At 35.8% G+C, this 23,446-nt stretch overlaps 2 protein-coding genes across 2 annotated transcripts in view; one reads left to right on the top strand and one right to left on the bottom strand.

Annotated features, from left to right (window-relative positions):
* Positions 1-865: 865 nt before the first annotated feature.
* On the top strand, positions 866-16,794 carry LOC138710047 (probable glutamate receptor). Its single transcript, XM_069840697.1, has 5 exons — positions 866-988; positions 4,616-4,845; positions 8,207-8,424; positions 13,443-13,705; positions 15,479-16,794. Exons 1-5 carry the CDS (start codon positions 933-935, stop codon positions 15,669-15,671), a joined length of 960 nt encoding a protein of 319 aa, XP_069696798.1. The 5' UTR covers positions 866-932; the 3' UTR covers positions 15,672-16,794.
* A 1,651-nt stretch (positions 16,795-18,445) lies between these two features.
* The window catches only part of LOC138710584 (UDP-glycosyltransferase UGT5-like), a 29,677-nt gene continuing 24,676 nt past the window's right edge, over positions 18,446-23,446 (bottom strand). Inside the window, exons 5-6 of the mRNA XM_069841576.1 lie at positions 21,027-21,246; positions 18,446-20,912 (exon numbers count right to left, since the gene is read on the bottom strand). Coding sequence (XP_069697677.1) covers positions 20,618-20,912; positions 21,027-21,246 — 515 coding nt within the window. The 3' untranslated portion in view covers positions 18,446-20,617. The remainder of the gene's footprint in view (positions 20,913-21,026; positions 21,247-23,446) is intronic.

The following is a 23,446-nucleotide window of genomic DNA, read 5'->3' as shown; positions in this document are numbered from 1 at the left end:
GCAGCCGTCAAATTACTCTTCAAGGAACGACCACTCATATAAATTGAGGGAAAGAAGGCAGAGGACGGACACTGGAAAGTTTTCTTTTCTCAATAGTACTATCAGGAACTGGAATGCTTTACCTGCAGACTTACTAAAGGCTTTACCAACAACCAAAAATGCATTTAAAAATAGGCTTAAGGACCTTACTAATAGACGGTAATTATACACAGTAGTTAAAGGGTGTAAATGATAAGTTGTTATTAAAATGTTGTATCAGTGAAGAATTATGTTGTGTCAGTGAAGTGTGTTGTATCAGTGAAGAAGTATGTCGTGTCAGTGAAGTGTGCTGTGTAAGTGAAACGTGTTCCTGTCAGTGAAGCTTTATAGTTTATAGTGGCAGTGCAAAGAATTTGAACAGTGAAATGTTTTTGAAGTGTTAGTGAAATCAGGATAGAATTAGTGAAATGTGTCGTAGTTCCAGTGCAGTGAGTGAGTTGACAGCGAAATGAGTGTAATGTTGAAAGGTACTTGTGCAGATATGAACATATACTCGTGGGTTTTAGTTCGATCTTAGTTTTAAGATACAAATTAGAATATTTCAAATGTTATTTTAAGAGATCGTTTCATTTAATTTAGTATATTCCCTGTTGTTGTTGTTATTATTATTATTATTATTATTATTATTATTATTATTATTATTAGTAGTAGTAGTATTAGTATTATTATTAATTGTATTTTTAATTAATAAGTTTATTATTGTCATTATTGAGTGTAATTAGTTACCACTGCCACTGGGTATATACCCATTGCAGTGTGAATAAATACATACATACATATTTGTTCAATATTACAGATTGGAGCGCTACAATGTGACATCTGTTAAGACATGGGATGATTTAATTGGGTTGTTACACCGTCAGGAAGTGGATATAAGCTTTGCAGTTACAGTGATGTCCTCAAATCGCCTCCAGACTGTTGATTTCACAGTTCCACTTTTTTCCTTCAAGTAAGATATTACAAACATTACGTTATATTATGAGTCCTGGTTAAAAAGTCCACTTCAAAACGTCAAAAGGCAAAAACGCCCACACGCAAAAATGTTCAGTGCAAAATGTCCAAGGAAAATTGTCCATAAACCAACATGTCCACGGATGAAAGTCCACTGCTGAATATCCATCAACAAAATTGTCCAAAAATGTTCATTATCAAAAATTATAAATGCAAGAGACATGTCAAAACCAGAGATATGCATTGTATGCCATTATAGCCTTTGCTGAGCAAATTAAATATACTAAATGTTCTGTTGTAAAGTTTAATATTAACACATAATGACTTAAATCATTCGTTCGCAAAAAAAAAAAAAAAAAAAAAAAAAAGTAAAAGATGAAAATACATATCATTAACACTCGAGAAGTAGGGATGGCATTCAATTGTATTGGCGGTGTGTAGAAAGAAAAATTTTTTATGCAAGATGTATAAGGAATTTAGATCTGGATAACATGTCATAACGTTGTTAAAAGATGGACGAAGTCAACATTTGCATGAGGCAGATCCTGCTGCAGCTGAAGTTCTATAGTTCAATATGACACTAACGAAAAGGATTGCAGAAAGGCCACATGAAGGACCTAAGTATAAGAAAACAACAACCTGAGAATGGAATTATGATAACTTAAATCGAGCAGGCCATGTATAGCTACATTAGGCCTGCTTTAAATAGGATATACCTACATTGCCAACCAAAGAAGAACAGAAAACATAGTAAGGAGGTACAATGAGTATAAAAACGACAGTGACATTAAACATTATTTGCGTGCTATATCATATAACTGAAAATTCGTATACGGCCAGAGGCAAAGGGCAAAGAGGTTGATTAATTATGAGCAGGGAACGGATTTATATGGACTAAAAATATATGAAATATGTAAATATATATGTAGTTATTTTTACCAAAATATGGAATTAAATATGGATTTTTACCAAAATATGGAATTAAATATGGACTTAAAATTATAAAAAAATGACTATGTACGTTAAATATTGGTACATTTTAATCAAACTAAACAAAAAATATAATGGACGTACCTTATCTTCCAATGTAGTTTCAACAAAACACAATTTTTATTGTCTGTTACCATAACAATAGGTTACAAACATTTCTTTCAAGTGCTGAAAAGTGAATCTTCTTCTATTGTCTCTGAGGATAGATTTATACTGACTAAAAGAGCGTTCGACGTCACAAGAAGTAACTGGTACATAATTCAATTTCACAATGTCTGCTGGGGATAAGTCCAAGTTAATCTTCACTGTTGATTCACCACTCATCACAGCAACAACCTTTTGTAGTTCTTCATATCCAGGGTTTTTTGAAAGTACAGTGTCCACCTTAGCTCTTACTGCATCTGCAACTTTACCTCTACCACGATTCAGTTGTTCCACAGTACTATTTATAATTTCAAAACTTTCAGATAGTGAAAGGTGCCTATTTTGGAGACTTTTGAGCGTTTTTATGATGCATGAAAATGTATGCTGAATGTGAGCTAAGTCATTCTTCACACTTATGTCACAGGTAACTGTTTTCGCAGTATCAATTGAGACTGCATCTTCAGAGTCCAATGCAAGGAGAACATTGTTAATAGAGTCTATATGTTCGGCATAATATTCAACTGCTTCTAGCCATGTACCCCATCTAGTTAAAATTGGCTTTGGTGGCAATGGAATTTCAGGGTACATTTCTTTCAACACGTTAACTCTACTGGGAGCTTTGAGAAATACTTTTTTCACTGATGAAATCAACAAATCTACTTTAGGGAAATTGTCTCTGACCACTTCTGCCACACGATGAAATGCATGCGCCACACAAGTAAAATGAGTCAATTTAGGATATACAACAGACAATGCTTGTCCAGCTTTGACCATATAAGGGGCAGCATCGCTAATAAAGAATAACACATTATCGTACATAATACCCTTTGGCCACAGGATACCCATAGCTTCGTTGAACAGTTTAACTATAGTTTTGTTATTGCACTTTTCTAGAACATCACAATGTAAAAGAATTCGTTCAGAATATTGTTCACTTAACAAACCGATAACTACATTACCAACAAGTCTACCTTCTTTGTCGGGAGTCTCATCAATGGAAACCCAAATTGAACTATCTTTAATTTCATCTCTTATCTTCTGTATTGTCTCATCGTAGATGGATGGAGCATACGTCTTCCTAAGTGTTGACTCATCCGGGATTGTATGTTGAGTATATTTTTCAAGGAATTCCCTGAAGACCTTATTCTTTAGTTTGTAGAGAGGAATATCAGCAGAGATGAGAGAACGGCACAGGTCGATGTTAAACTCAGATCTTACATTCGATGTTGTTGGTTGTGTTAAAAACAATTGTCTCTGCTTGGAATTTAGTTGTTTGTTGGCCTGATGTTTACTAGTTGTAATGTGTTGTTGCACCAGGAACTTTTGTGTAGATGATACTGCACACTGACACAAATTACAAAATAATATTTTATTGTCAGTTGATAAACCATCTTCTTTAAATTCTGAAATGTAACTTGTTAGTTTTGATTTTAAATTGACTGAATGACGTACTTTTGGCATATTTACCGTCTTTATAGTATGATTTACAAAACTGAACCTATGTGTACTCTGACTGGCATTTAACTGTTGAGCTGCACAACTGAAGTCTGTTAAAAATTTTAAATTAAATTAATACAGTTTTGTAACTTACTTTCCCATTGTTGATAGGACTGCTAATTTTCAAATAACTCTGATGTTAAAGGGATTACTGAACATGTGTTTAAATCTCTATTGTTGAAATGTATTTTTAAAAGTTAATGGAATTTTGTTTTGTTTTATTGTTAAACCTAATATAATATGGACTGTTTTATATGAAATATGGAAAATATATGGAAATTAACGAAAATATGTACTAAACTCTAAAATATGGAAAAATATGGAAAATAAAAGTAGGATTTTTCAACCCTACACATTGTGAAACATAAAGATAATGCAAAATATAAATTATATTAGCTTTATAAGTAAATATGTATTTACATATAAATCCTTTCCCTGATTATGAGTAATATACTGGCATTGGACTTTTTTTTACATTGGATATTTTATTCAGTAGACATTTAATTCAGTGGACATTTTCATGTGTGGGCATTTCTGTATGTAGACATTTTGCATTGGACATTTCAACCTCCAGCCATATTTATTATATGTATCAGTATGATACCGGTATGTTATACATCCATGAGAGTTTAAACATGAAAATGTGCTCCATTGTTGTGAGTAGAGAGAAATAGTCATGGCAATTTTCAATAAATTCGTTGACACTGTAAAAACAGTTTTTACTTTAAACTTTTTAAAAGAACTTTCTTATATTTTGAAGTGCAGATATTTTTTTAAGATAATTTGCTATGCAGACAATTGTAAGCCTGCATTTGAAGACCAGCATGAATGAAACTATTTTTATGTATCCTGTTAAAAGATTCAATAAAATAATACCCTTATTTCTTTCATTATATTTGCCTGACTTAGTAGGAAGGATATTCAAGTTATATTTGATAAAATGTAAGGTTAAGTTGAACAGTTATATCCTCTTGACCACATAATGGTTTTTCAGTTTCCAGGTGTTTATTCGTCAGCCTGATGTGAGAATGAACTGGAACCACTACCTCTCACCCTTCTCACATCGTGTCTGGTCTTCTTTGGTCTTGCTGCTTCTACAAATTACAGTCGTGCTGACTATTATGTACAGACTTGCACGTTATTATGGCTACATTAATATTGTGCATCCCAATTTCGTGTATGATGCATTCTTTTACATTTTCACGTTACTCTTCTGTCAGCAAGGTAATATCCTATATGTAATATGATCTTTGAATAACCTACACAATTTATGTTACCACATCAGTAAGCCTTCTTTGTAGTAGCTATTATTGCCAGCAGGGGCGCACCCAAGATTTTCTCTTAGGGGTAAAAGGTCCAGTAAAACATAGTTAAGTCATAGAAGAAAACTTGTATGAACAGCATCTGTTTACTTTTGCACATACAGTAGCGTGCAAATTAATCCGAACACGACATATTTTTACATCTTCTGTCATTGTTGGCCTCACAGCTGCTCATACCGCTTTAATTGACATCTGTAGTACGTGTAATTCCATTGTTGAAGGTCTGTCATTATTTGTTTTTATAATATATGACATTTTGCCTGTCGTTTTGTACTTATAAGCATTTCATTTGTGTTGAAGACTTAATACTGCAATCCTGTGTACATTCTGTCATCTTCACAAATGGATACAACTCCACGAAAACGGTCTAAAATTATAACATTAGCAGAGCATTCTTCTATGACACAGAGGCAAATTGCTGCAGAATGTCACATCGGTTTGGCTACTGTTAATTCGATCATAAAACAATACAGGAAGACTGGATCCATCACACCCCAGAAAAAAGGAAACTGTGGCCAGAAAAGGAAGACTTCACCAGCAGATGATCGTTTAATTGCCAGGAAAAGTAAATTAAATCCTAGACTAACTGCTGTCGACTTAACCCGCGAGTTAATGGCTACCACTGGGGCGAATATTCACGTCACAACAGTGTGGCGTAGGCTTCTGGAAGCTGGATGAAGGGCTTGTAAGCCTATTAAGAAGCAACTGCTAACCCCTGTTATGTGCAAAAAACGCTTAATGTGGGAAAAATTACATCAACACTGGACAGTGAATGACTGGAAGAATGTACTTTTTTCCGATGAGTCTCATTTCGAGGTCCACGGCCACCGTGTTTCTTACGTACGGAAAGGATCCGAAAAAGTAACAGCAGCTCATCTCCAACAAGCACCCAAATATCCCCTAAAGTAATATTTTGGGGTTGTTTTACACATGAAGGGCCTGGAGCATTAATACCTATCAAAGGAATGATGAATTCTGACAAATATATTCACTTATTGGAAACCAGAATCGTACCCCAGCTGCAAAAATCATTTCCAGATGGCAGAGGTGTGTTCCAACAAGACCTGGCACCATGCCATACGTGTCGAAAAACTATAGAATTCTTCAACAAGAAGAATATTCAGGTACTCCCCTGGCCAGGCAACTCACCCGACATCAACCCCATTGCGAACATGTGGTCAATTTACAAAAGAAGAATGCAAAAAATGGATTGTTCTACAAAGGAGAAGATGATTTCTGCCCTCATTGGTGTATGGTTTCGTGATGAAGAAATGAAGAATATTTGTGGGAAATTAGTGGAATCCATGCGAAATCGTCTCAGAGCTGTTATTAGGAAAAAGGGAGGCCTCATAGATTACTGAGGTATGTCTTAGATCCTTTTTTTTATCCCGTTTGAGTGTTTTTGCATAAGTAATTACGTTGTTCGGATTAATTTGCACGCTACTGTACTACATACAGTAACTTACATTTATATCAAACATATAAATTACAAGACATGTTCGTTTCAACACAACACAAACATACTGCATTTTGAGCCATGATACATATACTAATCAGCAAACCAATGAACCAGCAAGACTACAATGAAGAAATACACACTATCAAATACAAAGCACAAGAAAATGAATACAAACCCAACATAACAGACATTAATTTAAAATTTTCTCGGGCTTCCAGCCAGGTCATAAGTTGGTGATCCACCGACGTTTCGAGGATGTTCATCTTCCTCATCTTCAGGGTTAAATGATAACTAAGGGTACCCAGCTCCTTAATTTATAGTGTCAGAGGGAGTAGTCAGCCGAGGAGCTGTGCGCTGATTGGCTCTTATTAGTGTGGACAGTGGCGTGAACGCGGCCGACGTGTCGTCTTGTTTTGTGCTGTTCAGCTGACTGACCGCACGTCTCACGATGGGCTCGGCAGACGAGTTCTTATGTGTCCTCTGCTGATGACGGCTTGTCGTCTGGGCGTTGAGAAATTTAATAGCCAGTGCCCACGCCGCGCTTAGTTGGAGACCCGAGTCCCGATTTAGGTTACCGTGTTTCGCCGCTATGGCCAGAGTTTCCTTTACTCTTCTATCCCAGTAGCCCGAACACTTCGCCAGGACCTCGGTGTTATTAATGGTTTCCATCACAAAGCTCAGCGGATGTGTATACTAAACACACTGGCCCACAGAACAGTCTCTATACCGGACCCAGAGCAATTAGACACTGAATTTCAACACTTGAAACTCACCCTCCAGCAGAATGGATATTTAGCTAAAGACATCACGGCCTCTTTGAATAGAGCAAGACACAAGAAGCAGCAGCAGCAGCCCATCACGGACTCACAAGAAGTGGAAAAACCAGCCATAGCCTGTCTACCATTCACAGGGAAGTTGTCGGGAAAGATAAGCAGACTGCTCCACAAGCGTGGAATAAAAACAATCCACAAACCTCCGCCAAAAATTAGGAACAAGGTCAGATCAGTAAAAGACGATCTAAGCCTCAAAGTACCAGGGATCTACCGCATTCCCTGTGAATGTGAGGCGGGTCACATTGGACAGACGGGATGCACAATAACTACGCGTCTTTCGGAACATCAAAGAAGCATCAGATTAATGCAACCCGAAAAATCCGGATTGGCTGAACACTGTATTGAAAAAAGCCATAGGGCTAATTTTAATAACGCCGAGGTCTTGGCAAAGTGTTCGGGGTACTGGTTTAGAAGAGTAAAGGAAACCCTGGCAATAGCGGCGGAACGCGGTAACCTGAATCGGGACTCAGGTCTCCAACTAAGCTCGGCGTGGAGAGGGTAGACTAGATGAAGAATATCCAGTGACATTAACTTTATCTAGTCTACCCTCTCCACTCTTTTATTTCTCCTTCCCTTTCCAGGAAAAATATTCTGAAATCATCACTAGACAAGAATAAATCCAATCTTGGAAACCTCTTAATCTGAATATTTCACTGAGTGGAAAAAGTTCAGTGCAAGCTCCTTCTGAATAATCCGTAACATTTCATTTGAAACAATTAGAAAATGTTATGTCTGTATAAAAATTGAAGAAAGAAACTTTTGTGACAGTTTTTCAGTTTGAATTTTAATTAAGATTGCTTGGCATTCCTTTAAATATGAAACTTATAGCTTTGAAGAAATTTAATTATATAACCTTTACTTTATGAATTCTGCAAACAAATGAATTCTTTCTTAATTTGTGTTTTTAACAGATCGAAGGACACAGTGCATTATTTAAAATTAACATAGTCGTAATATACCCATCTTTTAAGGTCATGTGCCACCAGTGAAAAACGGACCCATCCACTTGGTTTTTCTGGTGACCACTCTCACTGCTATGGTTATATTGGCTGCATATTCTGCCGCTCTTGTCTCCTCACTTGCCATCGAGAGCACGCAGCTACCTTTCAACTCATTTGAAGGCCTTCTTGCAGATGGATCATACAAACTTGGAGTTGTCAAACATTCTGCAGTGTTAACCTTATTCAAGGTCAGGACTTACGTTAAAGACTATTTTTAATATACTTAATTTTTAGTCAACAATAATATTATACAAATGCTGGATATTTAATTGTATACTGTAATGCTTTAATGTATGTAGGCCTATGTTTAGGCGCTGTTGTAGTGCCTTTTTAATGCATGGACGAATATGGCAGCCACTGGGGACCACAAAATTTTACAATGGTGGTGGTGGTGTGGGGGCGGCGGCGGCGGCAGCGCCAAATCAAGTATTAATTCGGAAAAAAAACTTTATTCATTGAACAAAAATGGTACTGTTTGTTGCTTCCTCTCTGTCCTCCATGCTTTGACAATACAGTCACGAAGCTCAATATGTAGGAAATATGCATTCATAGATAGTTGTTAACCACTAGGATCGCTACTATCGCCCCATTACAGACACTGCGAAATAGTACCGGCACAGTCAATTGTTCCTAGTACCCTCAACAACTCAAGCTTCGTGACTGCATATACTAGAATGTGACAATATTGTACTAGCATCTCTGTAGCTGTCTCAGCTAGAGTGCTTCTATACAGAGTGAAGCGTAAATAATGTCATTAATTTCAGAAAACCTAATTTCTTTCAGATATTTCAAACAAAAAGTTCAACACAATTTTATTCTTTTTTGCTTCCTTTTCGAGATAAAAATTGTTTTGTATGAAACATTTCATAGCATGTTTTGGAAAAGCCATTGTTTGAATTCAAAATATGCTCAGTCAATTTAAGAGAGCAGTGTAATATGATAATAAATGATTGAAATAATTTTAGTTTTTCCTTAAAATATGCAGGAATTTAATCCGAACAAATGTAACTTTTCGTTCTGCAAAGGAATTTTACAATGTTTATTGGACTGTCGAATGTGTGATCATGTCAATGAATCTACTAAGTTAATTAAATTATATTTTCTATTTTAACACTCCTGTTAACTTTTCATTAATATTGAGGGGTTTTGAAAGTAGTTGTGCTAAGCGAATGAAAGCTAAAGAATGAGAAGAAAGCATTAAGAAAATTCCGAAACTCCGAAATTAAGCTTATCTATACATTTTTTAAAATAAATTTGGGTTTTTGGAAAATCCACGTGTGTTGGTCAGTGCAGAAATGTCGAAATACTGTATTGTGAAAAAAACCATCCAAGTTATTAACTTATAACGGAGATCTTATTTCTGCAGATCTGATATCTTAATATCATCACTTTGCTGCATATCTGAAAGTGAATCTAAAATCTTTGCAAAAATATGCTGGAGATAATCAGGATTATGAAGATCTTAATATTAATGATCTGTACAGTTACAGGTACAAACCTATTATTTAGTTCTGACAGCTCAGCGACACGAAAGAGGAGAAGTAATAGGAGTAATGGGGAGAGCTCTGGAGTAGAGATAGGAGCGAGCTGTCAGTAAAGAAATGCAGTACAGCAACACTCTACCGCATGCATGACATCCGATCACTCTGAAAGCAAGCAACTGACTAACCTGAACATCCCTTGATGTAACTTAATGGATTCACCTGACCCAGGTGCACATTGCCAGCGACTGTTAGGACTAATTAATCGTACTGTACAGTACATGACAAATGAGAATAGTTTATCAGCATTCCCTAATATGAAAACTGCTATGAGAATTGACCTTGTTTGTGACCAGTGCAACCAGAGAATGTTCATTTTCAAAGCTACGGTAAAATTAATAAAAGATGAATTAAGAAATCGCATGGCACAACTAGACTTAAGCAATTTATAGCTGATGAGTAATTAACATGAAATTTGGCGGAAAATGATTCTAGATTATTGCCTTTGGGGAGGCCGAGACGTAGATGGGAGGATAATATTAATATGGATTTGAGGAAGGTGGGATATGATGATGAAGATTGGATTAATCTTGCACAGGATAGGGACCGATGGCGGCTTATGTGAGGGTGGCAATGAACCTGCGGGTTCCTTAAAAGCCATAAGTAAGTACCTAAGTAAGTTAGCTTGAAATAAGATTATAATTGATTGGACACTTTGGTACATTTATCTTCATAACTAATATATAAATCAACTAATGGACACTGGTAACAATAAAGAAAATAAGCGTAATGCATAGATAAAATCTGACATGTAAACAAATACAAGAATAAAATAAATTACAATTACTTACAAAATAGAAGAGCAAATATGTACACAGTTACTTTAAACTCAAAATACATAGGCTACCTTTGAAAGAGTAGTTAATATAGCTTATGTCTTTTAATTATTCTAAGTGGATGTATTATTATTTCATTAATAAATCATTTTTAAGAAGATAAGAAGTTATTAACAAAAATAAAAGCACTCTTAAGTCTAATGATTGTAGCCACATGATGCGTGCCATTGCATTACCTGGATTAATGAATGAATCAATCAATCAATCAATCAATCAATGAGGAGAGAGGAGGAAATATCATTTGAAAGATACACGATGATAATCTCATCCTTCTAACGACTCTTGGAACTTCTGGAGGGCTCAATATTGTCGTCTTTTATGATCCAGAGCCGTCCACCTGAGTGAGACTCGGACATTCGTTAAACCGAACATTGGACTACTCCTCGAGATGCAAGAGCTTCGCATACTGTCTATAGTGCCAGGCATTCAATAGCAATACGTTTCTTCTATCTTTCATAACCGGTTTTGCACGATTCTAGTTTGAACCTCACAAGTGACACCAGTAAGACATCACTCGTGAGGCAACCAAGCCAGAAAATAATGGGGTAGGGTGGCAAGTTCCTTTCCCCTCGAGACAGTATTCTTGGGATTCTGTGAACAGGGATTGCTCTTGAGGAACTCTAGACAACAACTTGTAAGATCCAAAATTGCTGCCGCATTAAGAAATAAGGGCTGGATAGTAGAAGAAGAAATCTCCTGTCTAGCTGAAAATGTGTCAACGAGACGAGTAGATACTTTAGCGTACAATGCTGACACTAAACAGGGCATCATTGTGGACCCCACGATACGTTTTGAAGTAGAATGTCATCAGTCAGCCGAGGTCCACCTTGAGAAGAAGTCGATCTATGAGCCTACAGTCAACTATTTCAAGCTGAAATATACCTTAATTCACGTTGAGGTATTCGGCTTGCTCATAGGTGCTCGAGGGACTATATCAGCTTTTTTCGAAGAATTTCGACGGCAGTTTGCTCTACCAACATCTCTGAGGGATGACATTGTGATAATTGTGTTAAAAAAATCCTGCCAAATCCTAATTAATCACATGGTGCCACATTAATAGCAATTGTAATTTTTCACTCCCTTTTCTTTGTTTCCCTTCTTTAAAATTTAATATCTATGTTTACATATGTATAATAATTTTTTTTTTTTTTTAGGATATACTGAGTCCGTAAGGGCTACTCTCAATGGTGCGCAGTTTACTATTATTTATTATTTAACATATTAAATCAAATTTTGTTGATGTACTGTTAAGTTATTTCAATAAATAAATAATGGCTTCACTGTGTTAACATTATAAATTTTTGGTGTTACGTTACCTGATTAACGAGTTCCGATGTTTTTTGCATCATACTGTAATGTTAACACAGTGAAGTTGTTATTTCTTTACTTATTTATTTATTTATCTATTTATCCATTTAAATAACTTAACATTTCATCAGTAATTATATAAGTGTTAAAACAGTGTACCAATATCAAGAATGAGAAATCAAATGTTTTTGAAGAACTAAAAAATAACCCACTGCTTATTTTCTTATTATACTTGGACTAGTAAATTTTTACCCGTTAGATTTCTCAATTTTATTAAAAAAAATATAAGCTACTAGGCCAAGGCCTACATATACAATTAGATATACCACGAAAAAAAAATGTTTTTAAAAATTAGACTTCATAATCAAAATCTTGTTTTATCAAGGTGTAATTTCATCAAATAGAGCAAATCAAATGCTCACACTGTAAGATTATCATATTCTAGAACTGAAAAAGTGGGAGAATTAAGAGCCTATTTTACATATTTCTCGCTGTCTCTGACTTTCTTCAACAAATATTTCGGTACCACCATAGTACTGTGGACATGTTACATGTTTCATGTTGTACAAAGCTATTAACAATAACTTTAAATTTTCAACTTTCAATTTATTTCGTTCAGTCATCCAATGATTATTTAACAATGAAAATAGTCCTTTCACTGCTGCATTATGTGCATGTATGATAAGATATTACTGTACTAGCTCTCAATTTAACATTCCCACAAGAACAATAATTGTTCATATACTGATTCTACCATTTTTCTGCAACATTCTCTCCTACAAAAGTTGGATTTTGTATCTTCATGTATGTATGTTTTTAAGGAAGTTATTTCATCAAACAGTATAAAGTCACCACGAAGAATATTTAGTTCTCTTAAAAGTATAGTACACTTTTATAGTATTTATAGTACACTTTTTTCCAGATCTCGCCATTGTAGCTCTTTTTCCAGAGTTAACCAGTAAAATAGAGCCAGATCACTGTATTGTGACATCCACTTGCTAATATAATTCCCTACAATAAGCAGTATAAAAACATGTTGAAATAAATAAACCAGATGCTATCACATTTACTAACATGGTCTCTTACTTTTAATTGTTTTCTGGTTTTTCTTTCAAGCATGAGGCAGTGCTTTGCTCGTTAAAAATGCAATATCTTACCTAGCTAAAGCATGTAAAATGTTCGATAAATGCTTAGAATTTGCTTCTGCATGAGCCAACACTGAAAATGAAATACCTACCGGTAAATAAAAGTATTTCCTAAAAATTAACACATGAAGAAGTTTAAAAGTTAATCAGTGATATATAAGTGTTAAAAGTATGTAAAGAACAATGAAAAATTAATTTTATTGTAGTCGGAAAAAGAATGCTTTTTGTATTTCATAAATACTTAAACGGGGGCTGAAAGTAGGATCTGAAAAATGGTTGGTACCCACGGGAATTATGGTAACCCTAAACTGAAGTACCGGTATTCTACCATACCAACTGTGTTATTTTATATTTTATTTAATTTTGTGCACCCTAGGATGCTGAAGAAGGGCTCTTCAAGAATTTGTTTGAGAAAATGATGGATACTGACCTAAATGACTTTCCTGCAAATGAATGGAATGGTCTTAGTCGTATATGTGCTGATAAAAAGTTTGCTTTCATGGCACCAAGAGAGTTTGTCATTTCCACAATCCAGAAAATGAGATGCAGAATAGTTGGTTTACCACAAGCTGTTATTAGAGTCAGTATGTCAATACCAGTGATGAGGAAGAGTCCATACATCGGACTTCTAAATCACAAGTAAGTACATTCATATGACGTTTTACATCTTTTTGGCGGTTTTCCAAGGGTTCTTTTTCTCCTGGGGTTGTAACGGATAATTTTTTTAGGTATCCTGGTCCTGTATGTTCTGTTAGTACTACAGTATTGTGTAACAAATTCGTCCTGTAGGCCTACTGATTAACATAATCTGTTATTGGTGTAATTCTGGGTTCTGCAATATCCGAATTTCACTTGCGATCTAGCAATGTGTAGCCTATGGTTTTTCAGACAAATCTCATCTCCACTGAAGTGTGTCACTGTGCATCCTGTTTCCTAATTCAACATGCTTCACTGCCATACATGAGTATGCCTAACCTTTTTGTCATTATTTTATAAGCTCTCCTTCTCGGGTGCCTTTTTTTTTCTGCTTGTTAGAAGGGAGGTAGGGAGGGAGGGAACATCCCACGCACTACGACCTGAGGTCTATTGTACATCCCCCGGTATGGGATGAGTTGTGTGCCCACTGATCCTCTATGTGCACCGACCTAACCAATTGATCCCCGTAACAACCGTTCCCTACAGCCAACAGAGTCCATGTACCACTCCTGCTTCGGCAACCCCCCCCCCCCACCCAAGGCTCCCTTGAGCCCGGTCGAGAGAGCCAGCAGCGTCGGAGGGCCCCCTGTAGAGCGATCTGAAAACCATAAGAAGTAATGGACGATGAATGAAAGGATGATAGGGGAGGAAAGAAAGTGGCAAAGATGAGTGGGGTTCAGTTAGACTCGCTAATCCCTCAGCCACAATGGTGGACTTGGGTGCTTTTAGATTTTCATAGAATTGAAATTTTAGATGGTTATTCATAATTCTCTGTTATAATTATGAATTTTAATCAGTATGGTATAATATACGTTAGGCCTGTAACCTAAATATTCAGTATAAGTTACTTGTTCCAACATTGTATTTCCTTTACCGGTACCGGTATTGTATATTTTGCTTAAAATTGGATCTTTCCTCCGAACAACCATGATTTTAGTTTAGTGTTATCAGCTGATATTTATAATTATTAATTTTAATCTAAGTTATTCTCTGATTGAGGTTCTGGCTGATACATACATCTATTATCAGGCAGTACATCGCACTTGGCGATATATATCAGAGGAAGAACAATAATGTTTGTATACATATGAAGCCTGACTAGTGTAATACGTAGCTAGTCAGTGATGCATGCAATAGAAGGGGAAAGTAACTGACCACCCTATTCTGTTGCCTCCTGGCCTAGTTGCCTCATAAGTGATGCCTTCTTGATTTCATTTGTGAGGTTCAGATCTGTTTTAGACAGTTGACTAAACAACAGTTTTAATCTCAGTATTATGATCTTCATCATAAGCAGGATTAGCCTGAATATTTTAAATACAATATTATGTTTTCGTTGTATATTTTGTTTATAATTGAATCTTTTCTCATAAAGATATGATCTTAGTTTTATCAGTTAATATGTATAATTTTGAATTATAATTGATGATGCCGATGTGGTTTGAACGCAAAACATTCTGATCTTATAATGACACTAGCAACAACATAAAGTTGTAGAGATATAAAAAAAAATTCAGCTATGGAAATACCTGAAATCTCTAAAATGTTCACCTCTAATATTTACTTTATGTCTTACCATTAAGCTGTTCGGAGCTCTTCCAACATAGGCCCTGCTAATAATCTTCATAACTTCTGTTGTTTCTCAATTACCGGTACATAATCTGTATCAAGTTTCACTAGACTACTTATTACTATTCTGATTCAAAGTTTGATTTGCAGCCTGTGTAGACTGAGAAGCAGTGGCTTGCTGCAAGGATTGCAAATGAGGATTCTGTTCCCTGAACAAAACGAGCAGACGAATCCAACTGTGATTGTAAAACTTGAAAATGTGGCAATCCTGTTGTTGGTATTATTCGTTGGTGTGATCATATCTTTGATGATTCTGGTAGTTGAACGAAAACGACGAAGTTAAACAGTGAAATATATGAAAACAAGTTTCTGTAAGTACCACATACAATCGTTCATTAATCATTTTGTCCACTGTGTTTCTACTATGAATTAGATGTGCAATACTGTACGGACTGTAATTATTTGTCAGTAGACACGATTTCTGGACTTGCACTGCTAGCCAATTCATTAATAGTATTTGAATACGGTACTTGTTTGAACAATGTAGCTGCAGGGACATCGCCAAAAGAAAGAAGGAAAGGGATCGAACTAGTCGCAAGTACCTCGCAAGAAATAATCAGTGGTAAACTTCAGAACTAAGTTTAAATGCATTGAAGCTCATTACACAAGATCAGCAACAAGCATTAGGCGATATTTACCTTCATATTTGAACATTAGAAAGATGGCAAAAATATAGGATAAGGAAACCCAAGATGTTTAGGTTAGAACATTTTCTGGAAGAAACAAACAATGATGTGAAGTGCATAAGAAAATTATGTTGTTGTTGTTTCAATGCCTTGCATCTAGCAATGAAGCCATTAGCATTCGTGCTCTCCAATATTTCTGGGCTACAGTGTCTTCTGCAGATAGTGCATCGCAGATCTTCAAGTGGCTCTCGTTCATCTCCTCTTGACTGCTGCACAGCGGACACACTGGTGAATTTAGAATTTTGGCAGGATCATAACTGTTTTTACCGGGCACCAGTTGATAAGAAAATTATTGAGAGGAGAATTTTGTAGAAACTGATGATTTGATTGTTTAGATATTTAAGTTTCATTCCACTAATATGTGGTCAAAGTTATGTAGTGAATAGCCATTGTACTTAATTTGATCTTTTAACTCAGTCACTGCAATTGTGTCAATCCCCACAGAATGTTGGATGCAAAACTGGAAATCACAATTTGCAAATCTGACAATCTCCAATTTTCATTAAGATAGATACTAGGTTATGTATGTTTTCTAAATGATACAGGAGTAGAAAACTTTTATTCTAGAAATAATCATGAAATTATCTCGTTTTGTTACTGAATTCTAAGAAATTCATCTCTCCTGTAAAATTTGGTGAAGTGGGCATTGTCAGTTTTGCTTCTAAACCCCCCACTGAGCTTTTGTCTCCCATAGCATTTCACATCATATCAACAACAAAATATATTCATGCTAAAAATTAGTTTCTATAAAAAAAAGTTATTTATTTTTTTCTAAAGTTTATAAAAGAACAGAAATAAACCTAATGGTATTCCATTTATTCAGTTATTGGAAACATAAATAAGCTAGTCAGTTATATAAGTCTATTTATGAGCAATATAAAGCATTTATATTTGAAGTAATGCTTAGTTCAGTACTGGTATTTAGTTTTACTTCTGTTATTTTATGTATTAGTATGTTACAAAATACGCAGATAACTTATTTTAGTTATATTACAAAGAGGAGGGATGTCCAATAAGAAGATGCCTATGTATGTATGTATGTATGTATGTATTCAATGCCTACCCACTTCACTTTACGTGATTCGGGTTCTGCATATTGTGGATAGATGGCAGGACTGTGACCCATTTTCTAGTTGCACACCACTTCGGCAGGCCACGCTGTACATGATGTGTATCTCTGTGGAGAGTTATGTCGTGTACTAGGGTGAATGTATGTGTAAGTGTGGTGTATGGAATGGAATGAGTGGTGATGAAGATGAGGAAGGGAGCAGGGAAAACCCGGTGTCAGCACATAGCCTACTCCTGTCGAATAACACCAAGGGGGTCGCCAGGCTTAACATCCTCATCTGATGGACGAATCACTATCAACAGTGACATATGCCTTCTCTTCATATGCACTGCTGAGAGATTTGGGATTTAATCCAGGCATATTGGTGCACAATTTAGTGATTAGAAGTTGTGCACCGCCATCTCTTCTAGTCTCAAGGTAGAACTTTTACATTCAAATTTCTGATCTCGCCGGAGATCGAACCTGGGCTGGCTAGTCTGGAGGCAGACATGCTACCAGTACCACAGAGCTAACTCGGCAAACAGAAGACACCTATATACCCAGTGGTATTTTCTAAACTCCGAACGCTCCATAACCCATGGTTATATTTCCTATGCAGAATAATAATTCCACATTAACACTCTTAGATTACGGTATAACTAAAATTGAATTTGTATTGTGACGTAATTTGAAGTAAGAAGAGAAGCAAAATTGGGATCTGTTCGTAGTCACCATTTAATAGGGACTTATTAGGAATGGTAAATCATTACAGATTAAGATAATGCACAAAAAAAAAAAAAAGAATAGCCTATGATTTGGTTTTTTTTTTTTATAATTTTTCCTCCTAATTACTGCAAACTTACTATTTCCGTTTTATGAAATCCGAGACAATGAATTAGACATTAGGCCTAGGTACTATGATTATGTTTTTATCATTACAAACATTATAATAAAATCATCATTAGGCTTATGTGATTCTCGCGATATTTCATTAATTCTGGCCAAAGTGAAGAAACTTCATTGAACCATGTTTACCATATCTGCTAGATGACTATGACTTGCAGTGTAGGCCTATACATTTTATCTTCCCTACTTGCTGATGTAGAACAGATGTGGCAGTGCACAGAGCCAGCTGTACGCATGTGAGTGAAGGGAGATAAAATGTATGCACTGTATTAGTTGTGTTACCAAAGGAGTTCTCACGATGGTGCACGAATTTACAGTAAGTACATCCTTTTGCACAATTGTGAATGTGTTTGTGAATAGCCACCTCTTTCAGACTGATTTTCACACCAGGTATACGAATAATTTTTGTTTTTTGTATTATCACAAACGCCGAAATTGTATAACGCCAATTGGCGGGAATAAAATGCTCCTAAATGGGAACTTTGGGTAGTATTTGGACTTGCTGAAGATCATAAACAATGATAATTGTTTCTGGATCTCTACTTTGTTCTTTAATAATTTTCTAGAATGCATCACCTCGTCTTCTGTGAATGCTAAGTTTCTTTCGTAATTCGTGTAACTCATTACCCTGGCTATTTTTATACGATTCCGCAGATTTTCGCAGGCGGTACAAACATCTACTCTTGAGATTGCTGAAACCGATGTTGAATTCTTTTGTGACTATTCTAAAATAGTATGTGATAGGCGACTCTTAAGATTTCATCTACAGTGTTGTTATACATTTTATGTAGATTTCTAATGCTTTCAGTTCTGCAGGCAAATATAGACAGACGCTTTTCTTATGATATAGCGGACTTTAAGGTTTTCTTTTTATAAAATCTCGCACTGTACGTTTTTTAGCAAGACTTTCATCCTCTACTCTGTCTCCACCTCTTGCTTCTTTTACCACTTGGCCATTGTGAAAACTGCGTCTAATCACACTGGTACTGGTAATTCTATTTTTGCCTATTGGTACCACTATCTGTTCGTGTGTCTACATACTTGCACCAATATCCCTGAAGAGATTTTTGTATTATAGTCAACTGATGTGCTCCTATCTCTCTTTCTGTCTTTACATGTTCGATGTTTGTTACACGCAGCTTGCACTTTCCAATATTGCAAGATAAAATTGTCTTGATCAATTTCGGTTGCATTTTTAAATAGAGACCTTCTGAAGTTAGATACGTCATCTTCATTTATTTTATCACATTGAAATACTATGTGTCTTGATTCGTTATTATGACTGCAACATTGTCCTATCCAGCGAAATGAATTGACAAATGGATCACTATGCCTTACTCTCTTATCCTGTAGTCATTATGTTTCCTTGTGCTTCCTTTTTCTAGATGCTACATTCCTCTCTTATAACAATACGTAACCTTCTGTGTTGTCCTCCTCCATGCTACAGTACGAACACTTACAAACACGTACTATCCGCCACTATCCATTGGATCGAACTGTGTGCCTGACCTTCACCCTGAGAGAGAGAGGGAGGTAATAGTCTCTTGCCTTTCAACATCACAAGTGATTATGAGCTTTATGTTGAACTTGAAATAACTGTCTATTCAAAAATACAAAATATTACATAGGTTACATGAACATATTCTGACTAGCGCTTTCGCTATTATAATAGCATCTTCAAGTCAGACTTGCGTGATATTAAGCTTTTCATATAAAGACATAGATGGACAAGTAACGTCGAAATGTGTTAAAGTACATGACGTGAAGATATAAAAAATACAATGGTAAGAAAAGTAAAATTTGACTTATGAACAGTCTAATATATATATATATATATATATATATATATATATATATATATATATATATATATGGCAGTAAAACCTTCATGAGGTCTCAAAAGTTAATACATAAAAGTATTTGACATGTGTGCAGCTTATAGATCAAAATTTGTTTAAAAAATTAAGGTCTGCAAGATATATATGCAGCTTAAAATAGAGACACAGACAGTTAAAAGAATAACAAATTAAAATATTGTTTTGCATCAGTCATCACGACGTGGCAGCACATTGTAAAATCTGCAAAAATCAATAATATAATTTTTTAGTGAAGGGACCTGTATAGAACCAGAAAGAGAAATGAAGTGACGATAAAATACTTACTTTTGATATTTGTTTCTTTAAATTTGTTAACTTGTCGGACCAACATGCCTTTCAAATTTTGAAATAACTGGTTTTGCATGCAAAGTCTTCAATTATTATTGTTGCTGTTGTTGTTCCTGCTATGCTGCTACTAGTACTACTGTTGCTGCTGCTACTGTTGTTGTAACAGAACATTGAAAGGTAGGAAGCTTACTTTACATTCACTTAGCAACTGTTAGATATAATTTTTTACATTGCCATTAAGCTACATCATTATCGAAATTTACCAAAAGATTTATTCATACTATTCAGAATATACATTTCAAAGTTGGGACTTATTTTGAGTAAATTATGAACACGATTTTTCTATGCTGACATAGAAGAAGGCTGGAAAAATTGTTGAGTTAGGTGAAACACGTCCAAGTCTTTCTTCACATTCGCCATTTATTTAGTCCTTTTTCTTGTGCAACATTTTGTCTTTTTTACTGCCACTGCACAGCTTCCTAAACACAGCTCTGAGCACCAGGAATACGATGAGCAAAACAGAGCCCACGGCTAGAACTAGAAAAGCAATGACATCTAGCAGGAAGTACTGGTACCAGGCGAGGTCTAGTGCAGCAGAACGCATATGGGGCGCCCCCTCGTGTCTGATCACGTACTCCGTCCAGAATACAGCCTGCTCCAGTGGGGTAAGTGGCTGATCCCGGTAGATTCGAGATAGTTTCTGAGCATTCTCTTGGTACCTGAAATATTATTTAGTATATTACTTACTCTAGTAAGAACTCATTAGTTTCAGACTTTATGATTTAATTACTATTACATTCTTGTTTATGTTTGATTTAATTTGAATGTACTACCTAGAATTTTCGAGAATTTCCTTCAATGCTGAGCTGATTGATTCTGATGAAATGTTCTCAAATTGTAACGTAACTCCTATGCCTGCAGATTCAGCCCAAGCCATGTTGAGTTTTTGGTCTCCAAATATAGGGATCCCCAACACTGGAACACCTCTGTATACGGCTTCTTGTGTGCTTAGTAGTCCTCCATGTGTCATGAAAACTAGAACGTTCTTGTGTGCTGCGGAAAATAAAACAGTACCGGTATGGTAATTCAATAACACATCATAGATAAATGAACATTTTCGAATTACTGGCAGTGTGATATACTGGTTCCTTACAAAATTAAGTTTAAGACTTTGAGAATATATTATATAAAATGTGTTGTAGGCTGAGATCATGAAACATGCTCTTAGACAGGGGTGGCTTTAGGGATAGTGCCCTCGCACCATGGCACTGCCTAAATAAAATAAAGTCGCGACAAGTTTAAACTACTCGATTCGGATATAGGCCTACATTTCCAGTATGAGAATATGACATTGATAATAAAAATAGTCGTGCATTAACGGAAACAGGATGTTCAAATGCTCATTTTCTCTTATTGACACACCACCGTTGGTCAAGAGAATGAAAAAGTGAAGACGAACACAACAAGAGAAAATGGTGTTTCAAGATAAATTGAAACAAACCCAAGACGACCATTGCTGAGTACAAGAGATGGCAGAGAGCGGCAGCACATGCGAGCTCCGTAGTCATAGCCTATGCAGTATAAGGGCCATATCTAGTCTGTAAGAATACTCTGTGACCATGTATCCATCTTTAGTCTGTAAGCATACTCTGTAACCATGTATCCGTCTTTAGTCTGTAAGCATACTCTGTAACCATGTATCCGTCTTTAGTCTGTAAGCATACTCTGTAACCATGTCTCTGTCTTTAGTCTGTTAGCATACTCTGTAACCATGTATCCGTCTTTAGTTTGTAAGCGTACTCTGTAACCATGTATCTGTCTTTAGTCTGTAAGCATACTCTATAACCATGTATCTGTCTTTAGTCTGTAAGCATACTCTGTAACCATGTATCCGTCTTTAGTCTGTAAGCATACTCTGTAACCATGTATCCGTCTTTAGTCTGTATGCATACTCTGTAACCATGTATCTGTCTTTAGTCTGTGAGCATACTCTGTAACCATGTAGCATACTCTGTAACCATGTATCCGTCTTTAGTCTGTAAGCATACTCTGTAACCATGTATCCGTCTTTAATCTGTAAGCATACTCTGTAACCATGTATCTGTCTTTAGTCTGTAAGCATACTCTGTAACCAAGTATCCATCTTTAGTCTTTAAGCATACTCTGTACCGGTAACCGTGTATCCGTCTTTAGTCTGTAAGCATACTCTGTAACCATGTAGCATACTCTGTAACCATGTATCCGTCTTTAGTCTGTAAGCATACTCTGTAACCATGTATCCGTCTTTAGTCTGTAAGCATACTCTGTAACCATGTAGCATACTCTGTAACCATGTATCCATCTTTAGTCTGTAAGCATACTCTGTAACCATATAACCGTCTTTAGTCTGTAAGCATACTCTGTAACCATGTATCCGTCTTTATTTTGCAAGCATACTCTGCATTGAATTCAAAACATTTATTTTGCCAATTTCGCCCAGAACTGCCCTTGCTAACAAACATAATTCTACATCCCTAATATCTCCAGTTCACTTCACTAGTGAGTTTTTTTTTCTTGTGCTTCGTTGTTATCATTCATATTTGTCGCCGTCGTCGTCATCATCATCATCATCATCATCATCATCATCATCATCATCGTATTATATCTGTAGTGTTAAAGAATCATTATGAAATACAATAAACCAGCTTAAATTTGTCATGATTTCTATCAATACCGGTAATAATTGTTATTGCCCTTTAGGCCTATGTCTGTTGAAGACAGAAACAGTTGAAGGAAAAAGAAACGCTACTGTAATAGTACCTATTCATGAATGCATATTGTATTGCGAGTGTCAGCTGTAAAGTTGGAAAATTATTACAACATTGCCCTCAGACATACAGTCCACCCTTAATCACACATTCTCTATAGTGAGTGAAATGGAATTTATAGGTTCACTTCTAAGGGAATATGAAAAATAAGAAAACAGATAAGGTGAAGGTGGTGGTACTCGTATTGTATCCATATGACATAGAATAGGCCTATTATCAGAACGTTTCTCTCACAAAATATTTGATTTGCTACTTTACATTCAGTGGTAGGCCTATATGAGAAGAATTTATGTTGCGACTTTTTTTCTGGCAATATAAGAAAATAGTGCAAAGAAGTAAATAAAAGAAAAATTAAATCACTGTACAAATGAAGTTGCAGAAATACACAGTTTTTACAACTTCATTAATGTGCAAAATGTTTGAATGCTTTATGCAGTACCACCTTT

Source organism: Periplaneta americana, chromosome 12 (genome assembly GCF_040183065.1).
Source record: "Periplaneta americana isolate PAMFEO1 chromosome 12, P.americana_PAMFEO1_priV1, whole genome shotgun sequence".
NCBI classification, from domain to species: Eukaryota; Metazoa; Arthropoda; class Insecta; order Blattodea; family Blattidae; genus Periplaneta; species Periplaneta americana.
The sequence above is the reverse complement of the archived record's forward strand: the minus strand, read 5'-3'. Positions and strand labels throughout refer to the sequence as shown.